The 22,673-nt window shown below is 39.1% G+C and overlaps 1 protein-coding gene across 1 annotated transcript in view; it reads right to left on the bottom strand.

Moving 5' to 3' along the window:
• MET (MET proto-oncogene, receptor tyrosine kinase) overlaps positions 1-22,673 on the bottom strand; it is a 111,159-nt gene that overhangs the window by 2,250 nt on the left and 86,236 nt on the right. The window contains exons 12-20 of the mRNA XM_008580997.1: positions 22,450-22,596; positions 20,350-20,506; positions 20,014-20,154; positions 16,713-16,943; positions 14,495-14,575; positions 12,215-12,396; positions 9,837-9,946; positions 8,500-8,665; positions 86-222 (exon numbers count right to left, since the gene is read on the bottom strand). Of these exons, the coding sequence (XP_008579219.1) occupies positions 86-222; positions 8,500-8,665; positions 9,837-9,946; positions 12,215-12,396; positions 14,495-14,575; positions 16,713-16,943; positions 20,014-20,154; positions 20,350-20,506; positions 22,450-22,596 (1,352 nt within the window). The remainder of the gene's footprint in view (positions 1-85; positions 223-8,499; positions 8,666-9,836; positions 9,947-12,214; positions 12,397-14,494; positions 14,576-16,712; positions 16,944-20,013; positions 20,155-20,349; positions 20,507-22,449; positions 22,597-22,673) is intronic.

Here is a 22,673-nt window from a genome sequence, read left to right as displayed (position 1 = left end):
GTTGTGAGAGACCCCTTGAAGGCAAGCATTTCTGTAAAAGTAAAGAATGTGAAAGACAGACGATCCTGTTGGAATTCCTACTTACAAGGGGTCTGGGCAGTATTCGGGTTGTAAGAGCCTTCTGCCTTGCAACAAATAAACAGTTATATCAAAGGTGTTCACATCAGGATAAGGTGGGGCTCCTCTCGTCATCAGCTCCCAGAGGAGCACACCGAAGGACCACTAGTAAAACAAGAAAAGATGGATCCAGGTGAGACAAGTGTGACCATACAAATATGAAAGAAAATCAGTAGGTCTTGATAACTAAACTTGCCTTAACAGATTCAATACTGTTGCTGTTTTGGGCAAAAATTTTTTCAAAGGCAATCATTAAGCTATACATTTCATGGCCTGTTTAAACCAGAATCAAATAAGTTTTAGATTACAAGTAAGTGTGAAGTTTTCAAAAAGAATATCAGGAGTCTATGTGATGATTAAGATTTCATCTGTAATTAGTAGCGTACATTTTTCAAGTTCTCTCTTGTAGTGTCGAAGCACAAACACATTTCTATCCTGTTCTCTTTCAATAGCTTCACTACAATGTTAGATTATGAGTAAAAGAAGAGGACAGATAAAGGAAACCAACCAGAATTTAAATTTGTGGGATTTCAAAATGAATATAAATACTCTTTAAGAAACATAAGTGTATCTAAATGTTAATATTTAAAAGGAAAACCTTAATCAGTATAAGCACAAATCCATATTAAAATCAGAAATATAAAACTTCTATGGGGCTCAGAAAATGAGAGCCCAAAGTATGGCACTTTGGCTTGCTGAGTACTTTGAACTAAAGGAGACGGAAAGGACTCCAAAGAGCCTCAGAAGCAAAGTCTCTTTCTGACCTTCTCCTGTTCTCCTGTCTCCTGCTCCTCTCCCTTCCCCAAAGTGAGTCATAGAAACCAGAAGTCCACTTCCCCGAGGTGGGTCATAGAAATAGAACCCTTCTGCCCTAAAGCAAGCCATAAAACCTAAAAATATTACTCCAACCTTCCCCCTTCTTTCTGTGTAGGAGCTGGCCGTAAAGAAATTCTGACCTACCATGTCCTAGTAGGTCATAAGACCCTCATTCCAGAGGGTCCTTCCCTATGCCCAGGAGGAAGGAACACTACACAGAGATGCCGAAAACAGTCTGAACACACAGGCCTTGCTGGGTTTCCCCCCTCAGTCTACTATCAGTAGATCTTACCCCTTTGTCCAACATTTCTACACAGCTGTCCATTCTTCATCAGACTTAAGCATAAAAACAGTATTCCCTGGGTCTTTTGGTTTTTATTTCTGAAGCTTCCTGTGTCTCATCAACTTTGATTAAATCCATTTATAATTGTTTTTTTCTTGTTAAGGAGTCTTTTGTTACAGGAATGTCAGCTGTGGCCCTTATGATGGGTAAGAAAAGGTATCATCCCTTTCCTCCCTGACAGCAACAAAGCTCTCTATTGAAAAGTGATTTCAATAAAACTGTAATTTGACCATGTTAAAGTACTAGATTCATATAAAACAGCTGTCTCAGAAGATCACAGGGACATGGAGAGGTTAAGCGACTTGCTAAAAATTCCGCAATACATCTGAATTCACATCGGGATAAAGATTTGAGTTCTTGACCCTTGGGTCTTGCTTGGTCTGCTGAACTTCACTAAATATGCAATTCCTTGATTTAAGACACTCTACTCAGAATAGATCAGGTCATACATATTATCTCTCCCTGGACGTGTGCCAAGGTGAGAATGACATAGAGGAGTAAGTCAGCATGTGCAGGTCACCCTGTGCAGAGGACCAAGCAAGTCCTTGCTCAGCAACACTTCCAGGCTCCTACCAGACTAAGAAGCATATGGGGGAAGAAATGAAGCCCCGAGAAACAGGAAGCTTAGAAGGGAAAGAGAATCTAAGCCAAACAGGTGGAGTAGAAAAACATAAAATTGAGAGGCAAGTGTAGCTTGTAATACTCATATAAAGGAGAATAAAGCATGCCTTTGAGCATGGCAAAAGAAAGAAATAGGTAGATACTGCAGTTGCTGATACAAGTCTTCATTAATGGCTCTTTCCCTTTGCCCAAGTGCAAGAACCCTTTAAGGTCAACTGACTCCTTGATCCAAATGGAGAACACAAAACCCTTCCCGGGTGGGACTAGGTAACTTTGCTAAGTCCACCTTTCATAATCGAAATTTTCAAAGCCTGAAAATACTAAGTCACTTCTGACAACTTCATTGGGTTAACCTTCAAGTTCCAGAAATTGCATTAAAATTTAAATCAACTTAACAATGGATCCTTGATCTATGGACCTGTGATCACGTACAAGTAAGTTACTTTCCAAGTTACTGGATAGGTCCCAAGGCTGAATGAAAAAGGGTTGAGAGTACTGCGCAGATAACTTTCACACAATAAGATTGTAACTATGATATAGAGGAATAATGAGTGTAAAAGAAGAACAAATGTTGTGAAAAGTCAAAGACTGGGGTACTGAGAAAGTCTTCAAGAGAGTGACAGTGTCTTGAGGAACAGGGAGAATAGGCAGATGTAGTATGAGGGCAGAAAGAGTGCTCTGGATGGAGGGGGCCCAAGGGCAAAAGCACCCATGTGTTTTTGAACCATAAATACAATAGCTGGAGTAGGTGATGGGACCAGGAATGGATAGGTTGAAATGGGTCTGTGCTGTGGGATTCTTAAACATTGAAAGTGGGTTAAACTGGTCTATGGGACATGACTGAGTTGCACTCCTGGAGAATGCATCTGAAAACACTGTGCTTACAGCAGAAAGGAGACACTGATCCACAATACGGATCTGTTAGGAGGGTTCTGCTTAAGAACAGGTGAGGGGTTCTACTTCATGCTGGCAACATGCAAGCCTATGAGGCTTTACTCACGAATTAGGGTGGGGGAAGGGAGTATATGTGATATAATGAGGCATGCACAGGCATCATAACCTTTAAAAAACATTGTCTTATTAATCCTTATAATGGATTGTAATTGGTTACAACCTTGTAATGTAATTGGTTTTGTCAATGTTTTAAGGGTAAGGAAACCAAAATTCTGAGAGACTGATTAGTTGCTGGTGATCAGGTCTCCCTAACTGATAGCCTAGGCTATATATAGGTTTGTCTGAAGACAAATTCACAAATAAGAGGCAGAGTTGGGCAAATTTCCGAGGCATTATAGGACAGTAGCAACAATTAACTATTAGAGGAGAGCTGGAGGACTCATGTGAAGGAGGCAGTTTCCAAGAAAAGCACTTGTACTGTCTGCATCGAAAACTCCCCTTAAAACAGCTTGGGACTGGGGCCAGCCCGGTGGCGCACTGCTACAGTGCGCCGCTTGGGAGCGCAGTGGCGCTCCCGCCGAGGGTTCAGATCCCACATACAGACCGGTTCCCGCTCACTGGCTGAGCGAGGGGTGGGCGCAACACCGAGGGTTGCAATCCCGTTGCCGGTCCCGGTCCGGTACGGGCGCGACACTGAGGGTTGCGGTCCGTTGCCGGACACGAAAAAAGGAAGAAAAAAAAAAAAACAGCTTGGGACTGACAGGATGGTGTGTGTGTGTGTGGGGGGAGCAGCAAAGGAGGAGAATAATGTGGACTAAGAAGAGAGCAGCGGGGCTGCGTCTGTGTGTGTGTGTGTGTGTGTATGTTTAAGTGTGAGGGGAGAGGCAGGTGCACAGTGCATGTGCATTCAAGTCAGTGTTAGTTTTGAGACAGGAGAGCTCTGTCATTCATGCATATTGTGGGGTATTATTCAAGCCATTTTGAACATCGGGACACCAGCAGTGAGCTCATGTGAAGAATCTCTGCCTAGCTCTACCAAAGGTGAAGATCAATTATTAGATGTGAAAGACAGTTATACAAGGGTACTTCAAAAAGTTCACGGAGGGCCAAGCCCGTGGTGCACCCGGGAGAGTGCGGCGCTGGGAGCGCAGCAGTGCTCCCGCCGTGGGTTCGGATCCTATATAGGGATGGCCGGTGCGATGCACTCACTGGCTGAGCATGGTGTGGCCAGTCACAAAAAGGACAAAAAAAGAAAAAGTTCATGGAAAGATTTGTATCATCTTTCAATTCTATTTTTCCATGAACTTTTTGAAGTGTCCCTGGATGCTCTAAAAAGTGATAGGGTTGCTGCCGAGATAAGCAAGGAATGGAAACAGGTGAATTTGAGCATTCAAGAGTAGGTAAACTGAGACAGAACTTCAAAACCAGGATTGATAATAAAGAAAAAAAAGGATAAATTAAAACATTTTTATCAATTGGTAAACTGATAAAATTTTCAACAAAATTAAAAACTTCTCTTTAAAAAATAATGGTAAAGAAATAAAATGGCAATCCACAGATTAGAAAAATGTATTTACAAGAACACGTATTTGATAACACATACCTATATCCAGAATATATAAAGGACTCTGACAATATAATAATAATAATAATAATAATAATAATAATGCCAGTAAAACCCCCCAGAAAATAAATCCTAAAACTTAAAAAAAAATAAGCAAAAGATCTGTGTATACACTTCACAAAAGGAGGTATAAGGATGGCAAATAAACACATGAAATGATGCTCAACATCATTAATCATTAGGAAAATACAGATTAAAAAGAAAATGAGACACAACTACAACCTAAAATTGAAAAAACTGACCATGCCATATGCTGGGGAGGATGCTGCACAACTGGAATATTATGGGTTGCTGGTAGGGATATAAAATGATATAGCCACTTTGGAAAACAGTTGGCAGTTTCTCATAAAGTTGAGTAGGCACTTATCTTACAACCCAGTAGTTTTATTCCTAGGTATTTACCCAAAAGAGATAAAAATTATGTTCACACAAAAACCTTTAAGCAAATGTCACAGCAGTTATTATGTAATTATAAGTAATTGCCTAAAACTGGAAAGAACCCCAATGGCTTCAACAGGTAAATGGATAAATAAAATGTGGTATATTTGTACAATGGAATACTACTCAGAAATAAAAAGGCATGACCTACTCCACTATGGAAAACAGTATAGAGCTTCCTCAAAAAATTGAAAAAAAGAGTTCCCACATGATCCAGTAATCTCACTTCTGGGTATATAGCCAGAATAATTGAAAACAGAATCTCAAAGAGATATTTGCACACCCATGTTCATTGCAGCATTATTCACAATAGCCATGAGGTAGAAGAAACCTAAATGTCCACTGACAGATGAATGGATAAAGAAAATGTGACATATCCACACAATGAAACATTATTAAGCCTTAAAAAAAGAAGGAAATTCTGTCACGTGTTACAACATGGATGAACCTTGGGGACATTATGCTAAGTGAAATAAGCTAGTCACAAAAATACAAATACTGCATGATTGCACTTATATGAGGTATTTAAAGTAGTCAAACTCTTAGGGACAGAATGTAGAATGGTGATTGCCAGGGGCTGGGGAAGGGAGAAAGGAGAGTTGCTGTTCCATGAATATAGAGTTTCAACTCTGCAAGATGAAAAAGTTCTAGAGATCTATTGCATAACAGCAGTTAACACTACTTACTGTACACTTAAAAATGGTTGAGAGAGTAAATTTGATGTGTTTTTTACCACAATTAAAAAAAAAAAAAAAAAAAAGGAATGAACTACCGATACATTGATACTACTGATACCACGACATGGATGGCTGTCAAATGTATCATGCTGGGTGAAAAGAGACAGACTCAAAAGGCTACTGACTGTATTATTCCACTTGTATGACATTCTAGAAAGGGTAAAACTTTAGAGACACAAAACAAATAATGATTCCGGGTCCTGGGGATAGGGTGAAGGTTGACTAAAAAGGAGCACAGGAACTTTTCTAGGATGATAGAACTGTTTTATATCCTGATTGTGGTGGTGGTGGTCACACAACTGCATGCATTTGTCAAAACTTGAAGAACTGGACACTGAAAACAGTGAAGACTAGATGAATTGCACCATGGTGATGCTATTCATAGAAATCAGGAAGTGAGGAATTGCCAGTGTGGCAGGAGAGAATTTGATTTTGAATATGGTAAATTTGTGATGCTGGTGATGACATCCAGGTAGATGGGGCAAAGGTGATCATTGATGGGAACGGCTATAATTGATGAGAGAGGCCGACCCCTGAGGACAAATGTCCTGGGGTACGGCTATATCTAGAGGTGCGAGAAGCAGACAAGGGTAAAACACACTGAGATTCAGAGGGAAAACCCAGATGGTGCAGTGTTCCAGAAACCAAAGGAAAAGGAAATTTCAAGAAAGAAGGGGTGGTTGACAATATTAAATGCTTCAAAAAATGAGGCAGGATGAGAGCTGAGAAGAGCCAGCTGGACTGAATAACTGTGAAGTCACTACACACTTAAAGAAAGAGCTTGTAGTACGTGTGAAACACTGCACAATACTGGCTATGAGCATTTTCAAGTGTAGTGACACTCCAGGTTTGTTTGAATGGAATTAAAGAGTATTCATACTTTAGCCGAACTCATGCAAACAGGCAAGTTTTTGCTTGTAGGTTTTAACATGCATACGGCTTATTACATGCTTTGTGGAATGTTCCATGTAAACATTCAAAAGATTGGTGCTGTCCCGGAAGTGAAACTTTGTGCAAATTTATCTATGCAATCAGTAACCATTTGCCAGTGCAGCATTGTGTATGAATTGCTCAGGTTCAGCCTTTACGTAATACAATTTAGTGTCTTTCAATGAGAGAGTGAGAGAGAGAGAGAGAGAGAGAGAGAGATGGCAGCATCATATTCATATCTGCAGAAGCCCAAGTAAACTTCCAGTCAAGTATTTGAGTGACTGTTGCTATGTGAGAAGCGTTGGCCTCTGTGCTGTGTGTGTGTTTGTCAGGGAGGTGGTGGTAGTGGTGTGTGTTGTGTGTATGGCTGTCAAAAAGCTCAGAATCCCAACCCTTACCTTGAACATTCAAAATTTCATTAGGCTCTTTTTTTAAAACACAGCTTTGCTCTGGTATAATTTGTAGATCATAAAAGTTACCAATTGCAAGTGTATATAGTCAATGATGTTTAGTAAATTTATATAGTTGTGTAGCTATCATCACAATCCAATTTTAGATCACTTCAGCACTCCAGAAAATTCCCTCATGCCCATATATAGTCAATCCTCACTCCCATCCTGAGCCCCAGGCAACCACTGACTTGTTTTCTGTCTCTATAATTTTTCCTCTTTCTAGAAATTTCATATAAATGGAATCATTCAATACGTAAACTTCTAAGTTTGCCTTCTTTCACTTAACGTAATGTTTTTGAGGTATCCATGTTGTAGCATGCACCTGCAGTTCCTTTATATTGCAGAATGGTATTATTCCATTGAATAGATATACCACATTCTGTTTATTCATTCACCAGTTGATGGACATTAGGATTGCTCCTGGTTTTTGGCTATTATGAATAAGATGGCTGTGATCACTCTTGTACAAGTCTTTGTATGGGCATATTTTTCCATTTCCTATGCTTATTAGCTAGCTATTCATACATCTTTTTGGAAAAGTGTCTCTCCAAATCTTTTGTCTTGGGTGATTTTGTCTTCTTATTGAATTGTATGGTTTCAAGTTCTACCTCTTGCTTCGTTTTCCTGCCTCCACTCCTCAAGTCATCCTACAGAAGGAAAAAGGATTGCAATCTAATCTGATTACATTTTTATGTTTCCGTGTGGCCAGAGAATAAATTCTAGACTCTCTAGTTTGGTTTTCAAGGACCTCTATGATCTGGTATGAATATATTTTTCTCAACTTATTTTCATAAGTTCCCTCTGTGCCTTCTGTTCTTGCCAAATCACTAAGTACTGTTTCCTTGGAACTTTAAAGATACTTATACTTTCTTGTCTTTTGCCTCACCTGGATTGGTATTTCCATTCACCCAGATGCCTAATTCCAAACCTGTCCTTTAAGGCCCATTTCAAACATTACCTCCTCTTTAAGGTATAAGGCAAATGTGGTGGATCTGGCTGCCCAGGTGAATGTCTCTCCCATCCTCAGTGTTCAGGTGCATGCCTTTTGAAGCTTGTTCTCGGCCTTTGCAGATAAAGGAGGACACTTTGCTAGCTAGGTGCAAGGAATGTGCCCTCACTGCTAGATGTGCCTAGTTACAGCTTCCAGATTTCTTGAGGTGGAATTCTTGCTGCCCTTGGGCTATGAGAGTCAGAGCTAATTACAGTCTACTTTGTGTCACAATCATTGATGGCCATGTTTTCTCTTCCTTCTGAGACACAGCTCTTGGAAGACAGGGTTCCTGCCTGGTTCAGCTCTGGGATTCCTAAGGAGCCAGCATGGTATCCCACTTGACAAATATTTTTGAATAAATGAGTAAATTTATAAAAATACACAATGGGTACCTATCAGACAATCTAGTCTATTTTTAAATGTGAAGAAAACTGAAATTCGTCTCTCTATTTTTTTAATTAAGTAGACATAAAACTGCAAAGAGAGTTGGGTATGGAACTAAAAGAGGAGACTGTCAGGGATGATGAGTACATTACCACATCTGACTTGGTGGTAAACTTCTGAGTCTGCAGACTTTCCAAAGCCATCCACTTCACTGGCAGTTTTGCACCTGTTTTGTTGTGTACACTATAGTATTCTTTATCATACATATCTCTGGCAAGACCAAAATCTGCAACCTTGACAGTGAATTTTTCATCCAGCCTAGAGAAAGGACAAAAATTATTACTGGTGGTTGAAACAGAATAATTTATAATGATGCTGAATATCAGCCAGAACAACTGGCTTCAGTATTTGAAATCCATAACTTCTGAAAGGAGTGCTTCATTTGGCTTCTACTGACTAATGCTAAATTACAACAGAATTCTTGAATAAAAATGCTTGACATTTACATTACAAATTCAACAGGCTGAGGAAAGAGACCATGAATGATATGGTATAAGAAAATCCTTTTTGCTTTAATATAGATCTGGAGCAGTAGTAAAGCTGGCTCCCCTCCCAGCTTCCCATGGTTGCTAAATAGAGTATGCCAACTGACTACCCCAAGCAGTCACCAGTACTCACTTTTATGGGCAAGACATGTCAGGGTACTGTTATTTTACTTTTTCATTCTCAAATAGGCTAGATTAGTACATAAAACTCATATATTCTACCACTGAGGCAATAGGGAAATAAGGTACACAGTAAAGCATCTAAGAAAAACAGCAGGTTCAACAAAAATCAATTTCTGCTATCTGGGGCTATGCATCCTTTGTTTAAGCTGGCTTTCATGTTGTTGCACTAACCAAAACCAAGGCAGGAAATTAATAGCACTGCTCTTTCTTTCACACATACCATAAGTCATGAATCAGTGCTATGAAAGGAAAAGCACTGAATCAATTACAAACTGTTGACCGTTGTGTTATACAGCCAGGCAGCCAGACACAAATAAAGTTCTTTGTATATTCATTCCCAAATACCATTTTTGGAAGGACTTTTGCAGGCTGACTTCAAATTCACTCTTGGGAAGTTACAAATATTGGTATTTGTGTTACCAGCCCTCTCCTTTTCACCATAAAATGCTGAAGATCAAATTCTCACTCCCAAACACTAATGCAGCATGAAACCACAACACAGGGGGCTATTTGTGGGAAGGACCAAGAAAAGCAAAAGTACACAACAGCTGTTTAAGACCCCCTATGGAGAATCACTTTTAAATTCTCCATTCGATAAAGCCTGAAAGTCCCGCCCACATCCCCAGGGCTTACACATCAATTTAAAACTGTAACGGAAATAAAGAAGAAGAGAAAACAGCCTCACTAGCAGGGAACAATGTGAAACAGATTCCTTCCTGTCACTTAATTTGGACTATGGGTATAGACATTCTAATACTTACATACAGTTTCTTGCAGCCAAGTCTCTGTGGACAAACTTTTTGCTTGCAAGATACTTCATGCCTTTGGCTACTTGAAGGCCAAAGCCAATGAGATCTTTTACAGTTGGGTTCTGCAATCAAAGACAGTTAGAAAAGCATAAACTAAGCATCTACTGTTCTAACTCTGATCTCAGAATTCTGAAATGTTTTTAAGAATGATCTTGTGGCGCACTCGGGAGAGTGCGGCTCCCGCCGCGGGTTCAGATCCTATATAGGGATGACCAGTGCGCTCACAGCGCTCACTGGCTGAGTGCGGTGTGGCCGGTCTCAAAAAGGACAAAAAAAAAAAAAAAAAAAAAAAAAGATCTTGTCTCAAATAATAACTTGTGCCCTGTGGAGAGCACCAACCATTTGTTAAGTACCTATTGTATGCAAAGCACCAGGCTAGATGTGTTTGTAGATTATGGCTAATTCTTAATACACTTCTGTAAGACAGGTGTTACAGGCTCTATTTTCCAGAAGGTGTTTTATAATGTAAATTTGATTCTTCAGGTAGGATGAGGCCAACAGACCAGGAGATAATTGCCATTGAAAAATAGTTTGTTATTCCAAGAGGAGGGGGCACAGGATACCATGTCCAGCCACACAGGGAAGCTCTGGAGACAGTCAAAGAGCAGAGGGAGTGAGGGGAAAACGTGGGCCAGGGCCCATGGGAAGGAACAGGTGAACAGGACAAGAAGGCTCAGGATTGGTTGATTTGAATAATTCCAGTAGTTGGGGGGATGGGGCGGGGGAAGGATATAGGGGCTGTCCCTAGTTGTCTGCTACCTTGCCCTGGGGTGATTAGAGCAGTTGGATAGTGGCCCAGCTTGTAAAAGCCTGATAAAGGAGCTGCCTGGGGTATGGGTTCTAGATTGGTGGTTTGCATATGAAAGGTGTGCTCTGAAGGCAAGTTGTTTACTCTCTCTAGGAATTAGCTAGCCTTAGGAGGGGCAGCCCCTCCAGGGTCAGCAAGGCCCATACGTCAAAGCACCAGAGACACACGGTTAATACAGAAGGCTCTGAGAGGAATAAATCACTCCAAACTACTCAGATAGTAAATGGTGGAGTTAGAATTTTAATCTAAGTCTATTAGGCTCCAACAGCTACTTTGTGGTGAAATCAATCACTTCAGAAGCCCTCCTAACGGGATGGAAGAACCAGCCCACAACTCCAGTGGCTTTGGACACATCCAGAGAATAGGATATCCCATTCTTCACAAACTCTATCCATAGAATTGGATGAAGAGAGGAATGACTTTAGTAACTATAAGAACTGTATCTGCGATTGCACAGATGTCACTGTGGCTGACAGCCCTGACTGGAGCCTGGCTTTCAGGAACAGGGCATCTCTTCCTCAGCAGCCACTGTGGAGTTTGTGAGCACAAGAGGCAGGAAATGGGGACCTGCAAGAAGAACTGCAGTCCCCCCTAATGCACACAGCCTGTGGAGAGGACAGTTGCTTGTCTTTAAGACACATCTGTGCTAATGGTCCTCATCAGTATTGACGCCTTGGGTTAAAGAAGGCCATGGTACTATTCTGTAGTGGATAATAGGACATCTCTGTCATGCTTTAACCCTGGGGGAATAATACCCTAGAGAAGGCAGCACATCCAACCAGATTAATCATCGGGATGACAAGAGTTAAAGTGGGAAAGGGGGATCTGTCAGGGCAGCTTTGTGCTTTGTAAGGTGAATTCACCTTCTCTGTAAGAATTCACTGCCAGGGAGTGTTTTATTCTTTTGGATGAACACAAAATATTTCTCTACTGTCCTAGAGTTTATTTTCTTTGAGAATTTGACCCAATGTTTATAAAGTTGTTTTTGATCAAGAGTAAAGCTGCTCTATTAACTCCCACAGAGACCTGGCCAGCAGGAGCCAAGAGGGGGTCATTGTGAATTCAGTTCTGGGGGCTCCTTCCTCACTCTTCCTGGCTCTGGCCCAGCTGACACTTGTGTACCCTATAGGTCCTGGCATAAATGTCAGGAAGAAAGCTCCCCTCTGCAAGAACCTTCTAGAGTTAGAACTCCATGTGGGCAGAGGCTCGCTCTGTCTATATTTCTCCAGTGCTGTTCTTGGATTCTGGCACTTAGTAGGCACTCAAAGATGACTAAATGTATCTACTGGGGGATGGTAGAGCAAGGCTACTTGCAGCACAAGAATCATTGCCCCAGGAAGCCCTACCAGGCATCACTGTCTTTCCACCAGGATAGAAGATTTTGAGGTGCATTTGATGTGCTAACATTTTACATGTACATCTTTGGCTAATAGCTTTTTAAAAGACTCAAAGCAAGTATATTTTGAAGGGCTGGCTGGCTTACAGCAAGTTCACCAGTTAGTAAGCTTGGTAATATACTTACATGAGTCTCATTTCGAATGAAATTTCGAAGATCTCCATGTTTCATGTATGGTAAGACCACCAGTGGAGACCCTTCACTTCGAAGGCAGATTCCCAAGAGGGAGAGAACATTGGGATGACTAAAATCTTTCATGATGATTCCCTCGGTCAGAAACTGGGAAACTTCTCCTATGTCAGTGATTCCTGAGAAATCCAGCAGTAGAGAAATTAACTTCATTATGGAATAATAAATACCTTGTCACATTTAGAAAGGACAAGCAGTGGCATGTAAAATCAAGGTTGCATCTTATCCTGAGGTCTTAACCTCAGAGTGTTCTTTTTACAATACATCTTAGTGAATGATGTCACCCAGCATGGTGCCCTCAAGTCCCCACCTATACCCACTTTTGTAAGACAGAGTTGAGCAACCAGTTTTTCTCATACAGAACCACAGTTTATTTCATACAGAAAAAGGATAGAGAGCAGGCTAGTCCATTATGTAGTGGTTGCCTAGGGCAGGGTTGTAAAGGGCCTTTGCTGTAAAGGGCCAGAGAGTAAATATGGTTTGGCTTTGTGGGCCATGTGGTCTCTGCTCCAAATACTCAACTCTGCTACTGAACCATGAAGAAAGCCTTAGACAATAAGTGGCTGTGTCTCCATAAACTTTACTTATGAGAACAGGTGGTGGCCATCGTCTGCTGATTCCCAGGCTAGAATTTGAAGACTAATCATCATATGGTATCTAAGTAGATTTTTTTGGTTTAATAGTTTCTTTTCTTTTTTTTTTTTTGTCTTTTTTTCGTGACTGGTAAGGGGATCACAACCCTTGGTGTGGTGTCACCCACACCACGCTCAGCCAGTGAGCGCACTGGCCATTCCTATATAGGATCCGAACCCGCGGTGGGAGCGTCGCAGCGCTCCCAGTGCCGCACTCTCATGAGCACGCCACAGGCTCGGCACTGGTTTAATAGTTTCTAATCATTTCTAGATAGAGACATCTTGGGCATGATACTAGTTAGCATTAATGAAGAGTTAACAAACTTATATTTATTAATCTGGTTAGCATCTCTTTGGTGTTAGTGACAGTGTTGGTATTCTTTTACTTTCTGAGACCTGGAAAAGCCACTGGATGTCCATAAGGACCAAATAGATATCGACACACACCAAGGACAGAGAAAGATCTCTCAGAGGAGTTCTGAATGCAACTTGCAGCAGTGCTCTCTCGTGAGGCAAATTTACTGACAATCATACTTAACTCATCACAGTTTGTAGTTAGGTTTCATATAGACTGTCCCTTTAATTATCTCGTGATCGGACTTCCAACAAAATTAATCATAAAGAACCCTGCTCAGCATGGAGATTTATTTTTAAAAAGGCTAAAATAGTTGTGGCAATATGTGTCTTGCAGGAAAAACTTCCATTTGTGCATTTAAAGCTTATTAATTCTAATATAAATTTGTAATATTGCTGGTTAACATTTTTCAGGCTGTTGCAAATTATAAGTAGAAAGTAAGAAATGGCAGTACAAAGAAGTAAGTAAGTGAGCTTATCAACAAAGGTGGAGCCAGGAACACGTTAGTATGTGGAGCACACTGGGTTGTATGATATAGTAATTTATGGCCATGATTATGGCTCTGGGTCATCATTAAGGACTTAGTTTATGTTTGGAAGCATTCCCTGTTTCTTAAACAGAGTATAGATTTCAGCTTTAAAAGATTTTATCAATAACAGCTAAAATTTTCAGAAATGTTCCAGTATTAAAAGGAAGCAATTTTCACTTATTTAGAAAGTTCATTTATGTGGAAATACCTCATTCCCCAAAAATGCGGATAAATGAGGTACTACCATACTTATGATTTTTCAATTTTCTGCCAGTATATTTTTCTCCTATTTGTCTTATTTCATTTTTTATCTTTTTAATGGAAGTTGTGGTTAAAAAATAATTATAGAAATGCCTCTGGGTAAAATGAGTCATTACTACAGTATGTGCCAACATGTTTCCAATAGTTTCCATAAATGTCATTTGCAAAACAAATATTATAAGCCAAACATTGTTAAATGATACTTAGTTCATCCAAGAAACTCATTTCTCCTACACCCTTACTTATGAGGGCTGTGAGGAACAATGTTAGATGAAATATTTCAGTAAGAGTTTAGAACAAATAAATTTTCAGGATTAGACCCATTATTTCAGCAGTAGCTGATTTTTCCACAAGGGAAAGTGTAAATCAACATTTTATTATACACTATTTATTAGTTTCCAAACCACAAAAGTACACACCACTGTTAAAACGTAACTTACTATTCAAGGATTTCACAGCACAGTGAATCTTCTTGCCATCGTTGTCCAACAAAGTCCCATGATATACACAACCAAAATGTCCTATGTGGAAGAGGGAACTTAGTTAGTGCTGCATGACATTTAATTATGCAATATTTATTTCTTAAGTCCTTCATGATCTTAATTTCCTCTATTTTCTATAAGGCAAAAAAGTGCATAAAGTGCACTGTTTCTTACACTTTTGATTAACAATATGACTGTGTGTGTGTTTGTATATATATGTGGATGCAATACATTTCACCCAAGGATATAAGCCGTATAATTACTTAATACATGGTAAAAGCTGTAGGTGATATGACTGTTATTTTATTTTATTTTATTTTTTTGTCCTTTTTGAGACTGGCTGCACCGCGCTCAGCCAGTGAGCGCTGTGAGCGCACTGGTCATCCCTATATAGGATCCGAACCCGCGGCGGAAGCGCTGCTGCGCTCCCAGCGCCACACTCTCCCGAGTGCGCCACGGGCTCGGCCCGATATGACTGTTATTAAAGGCTAATATAATAAAATATTCAACCATAGTGGAACCACTAAAAACAGGAGTAACATCTGCCTCATAAAAGAAACATTATTTTTAAGGATCAAAGAATATTTTAAAAATATAAAATAAAGTTTACCCACATGAAGAAATGTAACAAAATAAGCTCCTTATATTGCAATAAACTAAGATGAAATAAAAATGTTACCATTAGAAATAAGATCAGTATTATAGAATAAGGATTTCCCCCATTAGTCACCAGTTAATACGTAAGCCAGGTTGGCAGAAACTGAAAGCCAATTGCCTAAATGGAACAAATTCACTCTGACTCATTTCATCCAGTTCTCTTTGGCTTTAACCACATCATTTTCCCAGTGGTAGCTTTTCATTCAGTGGCAGTAATTTTCCCCAGAGGTGCCAAACGTCTGATAGCTGCGTAAGTCATTCATTAATTAATTCATCCAGCTAGCCAAGGCACCCTGAGTGCCTAGTGTGTGAGTGTCAGGCCTTAGGCTACCCTCTTGTAAGATGAATAAAATAAAACCTGTGCTTTTGAGTTCTCACATTCTACTGGAGAAAAACATCTAAATAAATAGTAGTTTATATTTACAGAATTGTTAATGGTTATTACTTCAAAGGAGAAATAATTGCTATTTTAGTACCTTCTGTGATTACAAAAAAAGCCTAATTTTATAATGTGTAGAATTAGGACATAATTAGTGAGCCACACACTCTAAAACTGGTGCAATTACTGGGATTTATAGGCCCGTAACAGAACAGTATATTACTCTGATGTGAGACATGGAAACATGTTTGTTAACAATGAAGCTGCTCACAGGGAAGAAGCAGTGTGTTAAGGATTAAACTCTGGAGTGTGTTAGAGGAACATGTGGAAGTTGCCACAGGAAAATGAGAAGGCCTCGTGTTCACAGAAGGCAAATTATCCCATCAGTATCTTTTCCATCCTGCTGGCAGATGACTGCACAACTTCTTGCAGTACATATAGAATAAAAGGGATCAGAGGCCATACAGTATGAAGAGTAAAAGCTTTTTTTTTTTAAAAAAAGAAAGGAGTGCAGTTCATTTCCTGGTTTCTGGTTGGTTTCTTTTCCTGCTAAATATTTCCTCAGATACTGTTTATGCTAGCTATTACTGCTGCTCTGGCTAGATTATTACAAGTATTCATTTCTCCTTGTATAAAGAAATTGGAGTGCACTGTAGAGATGATATATGTAGCTTCAGATCAGGGGAATGCGATAAATTCCCCATCTTCTGATGCTGTCCAGCAGCGTACAAACTGCTGCTAACCAGGGCTTTGTAGATTTCTCTGAGAGTCACTATTGTCAGGGTAAAGAAAGATTGAAGAGAGACATGAATGAAAGTATTGGATCTTAAAAGAATGATTTTTGAAACAAAGTAAATGGCCTCTTCCACGGAACTGTAGTTGCCAGTATGAAAAAGATGAGGGGATGTGATTTAGCTCTAATATGTTTGGAAGATTATCCAGTTGCTTCCATGCACAGGGGCAAATCTCCACGGATATGATTTGCAGGCTGCATTTCGGCAGAACAGAAATCACGTACACGTGTTATCAGTGCTCTGTCAGTTGCTTTCCCCATTGTCTAAGTTCCTAATCTGCAAAGGCAGAAGATAAAATGCTTACTGGAAAATCGTATTTAACAAAAAGCTGAGTGGAAATACTTACCTCTTCCTATGACTTCATTGAAATGCACAATCAGGCTACTTGGCCCAATCACTACATGCTGGACTGCTTGGACCAGCTCTGGATTTAGAGCACTAAGGTCAATGTGGACAGTATTTTGCAGTAATGGACTGGAGATATCAGAGTCCCCACTGGTTAGGATGGGGGACAGGTCTGTCAGAGGATACTGCACTTGTCTGCATGATCCATTCTGAGATGAGTTAGGAAACTGGTCTGTAAGAGAAAGAAAAATGATTAGAAAACAATAACAAACACTCACTTAGTGGGCACTGTAACGGGCAGCAAACTGAATTAGCAATGAAGCCTGAATTTTAAAATTAAAGAAATGGTGGTTATGTTATTGAATGAGGCTAGGAAGAGCCCCTACAAAGGAACTAGTCTGATAAAAATTATAATAAGTTGGGAAAAAATACTGGCTTATATGAGGGGTCTTCAAGAAGTTCATGGAAAGATTCATATTTTTTAATTCATTTTTCCACGAACTTTTTGAAGTACCCTCAGATATACAAGCATTTTACAGAATGTTTACAATTTTAAGTAGACTACGCATTAACTTCAAAAGCTTGTTTACTCTCTTCGTTTCCTTAGACATTTTCCTTTTTATCAGTAGCAAAAAGCCAAGCTTGAAGTTTATTTTTGAATATACTACATCCTTAAGAATGGGAAATAGCAAAGGTGGTCAAGCGACTGCCTAGTCTCACAAAAATCCAGCTGAAATGTAAAAAAATGAAAAAGAGGCCTTTTGAGAGACTAGTGTTTATTAATGACATTAATTAGTGTTGTGCAAGACCTATATGGATTTCTGGCCAAGGAAAAATACAATAGTGAAATGTGTGTGTGTGTGTGTGTGTGTGTGATTAGAAATATATAATGGTTAAAATTTTAGAACTGAAAGCTTTTCACATTAGTGATAAACTCTCCACCGTGTGGTGATGACACCAGTTGGTGTTATCTCTGTTTAGAGAAGGTAGGTTAGCACCGGGTTAGTGCGCCATTCCCATTGCTTAGTTGAGGGTACTTGGAAAGGGGTCAGCATTCCTTATAAGTTGATCTTTGCAATCAAAGCTCTGTAAGAGCCCTGGGCAAGGTTCCCTTTTGCAAAGAGAAGCTTTTTTTCATTTCAGGGGTAGGGAATTGTGCTGAGAGTAAATTTCTTAATGCCAAATAAGACAGAGAAGCCACCAATTGCTTTGTCCTTTCCACTAGGAATCTGTATATATCAAGAAGAGTGCATCCTAACCGCAGCCACTGACCTGAAGATAAACTAGGCAGGGTATTGAAATGTACTAGCATGCAACACGGGGAAAGGGTTATGTGGGGCAGGGGTCCCTATTGGTACCAAAAGACAATATCGTTCGTTTGCAAGTGAGCAGGAAAATCAGAATTTGAGAGAAGGGCATAAATAGAAAGTTAATGGTACGTCGTCTATTCCTAACCACACTTAAGCATTTTTAGTATTTTCCACAGTAGACAGTTAGATTAATAACAAATGAACTTGGCCAGAGCAGTACATCTCAAAAGTGGTTCCAGAAAAGCTTCAGGTGCACGTACAGTCACAGTAGTCACCAGCCAGAAATAAGACAGATGCAACCTTAAAGGAAGGATGTGGAATGTCAGAGAAGTACCTGAAATGGTGGGAGGATGAGGGAAGGAGGGCCCTAGTTCTATGCCTGTTCCTTTAGTCCCAAGGAGTCAGCTTCTCTTAACCTTCCTCGGGGGACTGGGAATGTAAATGAGCCTCTCTAAACTCAGTTCCTTCGTCTTCACTTCCCAGACCTCTGCACCCAGAGATCAGGGCTCTGAATTCTGAGGGATGCAGAGATTGAGGGAAATCCCTGGTGAGACACAGGAAATAAGTCCTCTGGCATGGAAATTCTACTGATCCTTCAGCTAAGTTCAAACATGTGCAGAAACCAATTTAAACCATCAGTGTTTGATCTTGGTATAACAGCGCAGAGAATTCTAGGTCTCCATGAAAAAGACTGAGATCTTGTCCCCACCAGATACACAGAGAAAAGCACAAGGTTCTGGCTGTGCATCTATTTCCTCCTTCTTCTCTCTGGATGATCATCCGTTGCCTATTTTACCTTTCCGTGTCTCCAAGGAGGAGGTTCAGTGTAGAAAAGAGGAAGACACTCAACTTTCTTAACAATGATGACAGAGGTTTGGTGAGTAAGGAAGCTGAAAGGTTAGGGAAGCTTTCTAAAAAAAATGATTTGTAAATTTTAATTATCTCAGATTAGAGCTATTAAATGTAAATATAGAAAACTAAGCACACTGCAATTTCAAAACTATAAACTAGATTTGATTTGTAGATATTGTTAAAAAATGGATTTTTAAAGGTGAATAGAGTCATGTGGGCAAAGACAATGTTTACAATGTGTATCTCTATAAAAATAACACTAACTTCAAGAAATAAGAGGCAGTACATGTTGAAAAACTTAAAATGTTAAATGCCTCATTGCTCTTGTACTAGTTTGGATGAGCAACTTCTAACTTTTCCAATATCCTCAACTGTCTGTGACTCATTTTATTTGTCCAGTGGTAAATATTCAACCAGGGAAATACTTGTTCTTGACTCATGTCCTGTAACTTCTAAAGATAATGGAGCTGATACAACACAGACATTTTGCTTTTACCGGGAGAATTTACATAAAACAATGTGAGAAGCTCTGGTTGACATGACCATTATTAGGTCTAGTATTTTGCAAAGCAATTGATGTTGACTTTTCCTTTTTTAATACAGTAATTGAAGGTTTTTCTTGGGTAAATCTCAAAGTATATTCAAGTCCTGGAATGCTGTAGGTAAAAGGCTGTGTACTACCTTCATTGAGAATGCTTCAGAGGATTACCGATGGTATAATTTAAATGCTTGGGATTCAGCCAATTAAAAAATGTAGCAGTTTCAACTTATATTTAAAGAAATATATGTTTTATAACTTAACTCTTCCTGCGTTGTTAAGGAGAGCTTCACAATTTCTTAGCATCACACTCAGATGAAAAACAAGTTACCTTTGCTCAAATGATTTTAAAATTAACCCTTTTTTGTGAAAAGAGAGCTTAAAGACTTAAGATTATAATGTAATATATACATATATACATGGGTTCATTTAAAAATTAGAGCCATGTAATTCCGTGACAAATTAATATGTCTTTGGCAGAGGTAAATGTTTCTTCTATATGTTTACAAAAATAGAAAGACAAAACCCAAAATAAACAACAATGCCACAACCGACTGAAGTATATGTATTGCTATTTCTCAGAACAATAAACTTAAATATACCTTCTGGAAAAGTAGCTCGGTAGTCTACAGATTCATTTGAAACCATTTCTGTAGTTGGGCTTACACTTCGGGCACTTACAAGCCTATCCAAATGAGGAGTGTGTACTCTTGCATCATAGCGAACTAATTCACTGCCCAGATCTTAAAATAGAGAGAAAGAAAGAGCTTGTTAAAGACTTGGCTATTATGGGTCCCAGTAGAGCTGGACCCAGTGCCCAGAACTCATGGGATTTATGGATTGCATATAAGACAGTACACATGTATCTATAACAGTTTAGAACTAGAAAGCCTATTCTCAAGGTAACTTCTAAAAACAAACAATATCAAAGAATGCACCTTTAATTTGCTTTCTCTTTTTCAGCCACAGGAAAAGCCCAAGTAGTAATAAGAGTATTACTGATATTGAGACAACACCAACAATCAATCCTGTGAAATTCTGATCTGGTTGAACTATTACTTTTCCAAGGATGGTTGAAGAAACTGCTTGCTTCCACTAGAAATGACAAATAAAGAAAAGTCAGAATTCAGCTATGATAGATATAAAATACATGACACAGACTGATGCACAATCTCTCTGGGCCCAAAAAACCACCTGGTTATTACCACTCTAGAAGTAGCATAATTGCCTTCAGAATAATAAGCAATTCCTCAATTCTGCTTGTTTTCAAATAACTAGGGGATACTGATCCCCAAAATACTTATACAATACTTCACTGTTTGTACTTATAAGTAGGCATTAGGGATAAAAAATAAATAAAAAGCAGTCTCTGATCTTGAGGAAGTATATGAGGGTACTTCAAAAAGTTTGTGGAAAGATTTGTATTATCTTTTAATTATATTTTTCCAGAAGTTTTTTGAAGCACCCTTGTAGAAGGGGAGACAGACACATAAATAAATGATCATAGTAGTACTATGTGATATGTACCATAGAAGTATGAAGAAATACGGTGGACCCTGAACCACACGAGTTTGAACTACATGACTCTCCTTACACATGGATGTTTTTCAATAAATGAATATGCATGACATACACAACCAGTTAAGTAGCCTATCTAACAGCAGGCTATTAATTAGGTAGTTAAGTTTTGGGGGAGTCAAAAGTTACATGTATTGTTCAAGGGTCAACTGTAGTAAAAAACAGAGACAATGGGACATTAATTCTATCCTGGAGTGTGGGGTGGAGGGCAGAGAAGTCCTCCCAGAAGAAGTAAATAAACATATTGTTTTTTTGGGACAACAGAATCTCAGAATATTTTTATTTCCGTTTTAACACATAGAAGTCTTTGAGGTCCCTCCTGGTTCTAACATTTTATAATTTCTAGGATTTATAGTTCTTCTGAAATTCCAACCCTGAGCTTAGATTTTCTAATTTTTTGTAGTTTTCCATTTCATAACTTTTTAGAAAACTTCATGAACCCTTTAAAAATCACTTACTTTTGGATAAAAAATGTGGTATATACACAATGCAATATTATTCATCCAGAAAAAGGAATAAAGAACTGATACATGCTACCACATGGATGAACTTGAAAACATTATGCTAAGTAAAATAAGCCAGACACAAATGGATGAATGTTGCATAATTCCAATTACATGAAATATCTTGAATAGGCAAATTCATAAAGACAGAAAATAGTTTAGAGATTACCAGGGGCTGGGGGAGAGAGGAAAATGTGGAGTTACTGTTCCAGTGGTTTTTTTGGGGGCGATGAAAAAATTTTGGAATTAGATAGTGGTGATGATTACACAACATTGTGAATGTAGTTAATGCCAATGAACCGTACATTGAAAAACGATTAAAATGGCAATTTCTATGTTAAATATATTTCACCACAATTTAAATAAATCAACCATATGAGACTCAAATCCACTGAACTGTATATTTTATAAGAGTGAATTGTACAGTATGTGAGTTATATGACAATGCAGCTGTTAAAAAAAAAGAAAAAACCCACTCACTCTGTTTCTAGGTTATCTGATTTAGCTGTCTAAGTGAAAGAAGTTACTGTAAAATAGCTCAATCCTTGTTTTACTTTGGCCACTGCAGGTATCTTCTTTCACTTACAGAGTTCCATGCACTTGTGATCTCTGTAGTAGCAGTGGTATGCTGGCTCTGGCCTCCTGGGGTGATGAGAGGTGGGGGCAGAGAGACTCTTGTCCCTTGTGAGAATTACAGCAAATTTGGGGGAGCATATGGCATGATGGAGAAGCAGTGTGGGTTGAAACGACTTTTGAGACCTACCCTCCTAAGCATGGGGAATGTGACAGTGTAACAAAAAAACTCACTATTTCTAAAATAACAACTAGGAATGGAGGCTGAGTTGATGAGCAAAAGCCAACACATAAATGAGCTTTAATGATTTATTTTAAGCCTGCGGGTGACATAATTACACTGGCTTCCTTATTTACATCATGAGAGGAGTGCAGGAATCCCACCTCTATATTTAGCTCGCTGTTCAATTTCAGCAGGTCATTGGGGACCGTACATAAAACGGCTTCAGAACGTGGGTGTATGTTCTCACAGCTCTTATTTCCAACTTTTAACACTTCACCTTTAACAGCTTCAGGGTCAATATCATTTCCCTGGGAGGAAAAAAAAAAAAAAAAAAAAAAAAAAAAAATTTTTAAACCTTCACAGTTTTGCAGGAATGCTAACAATT

The sequence above is a fragment of the Galeopterus variegatus genome, unplaced genomic scaffold, assembly GCF_000696425.1.
Source record: "Galeopterus variegatus unplaced genomic scaffold, G_variegatus-3.0.2 Scaffold89, whole genome shotgun sequence".
Taxonomy (NCBI): Eukaryota; Metazoa; Chordata; class Mammalia; order Dermoptera; family Cynocephalidae; genus Galeopterus; species Galeopterus variegatus.
Note: the sequence above shows the minus strand (reverse complement) of the source record. Positions and strands in the feature narration are given on the sequence as shown.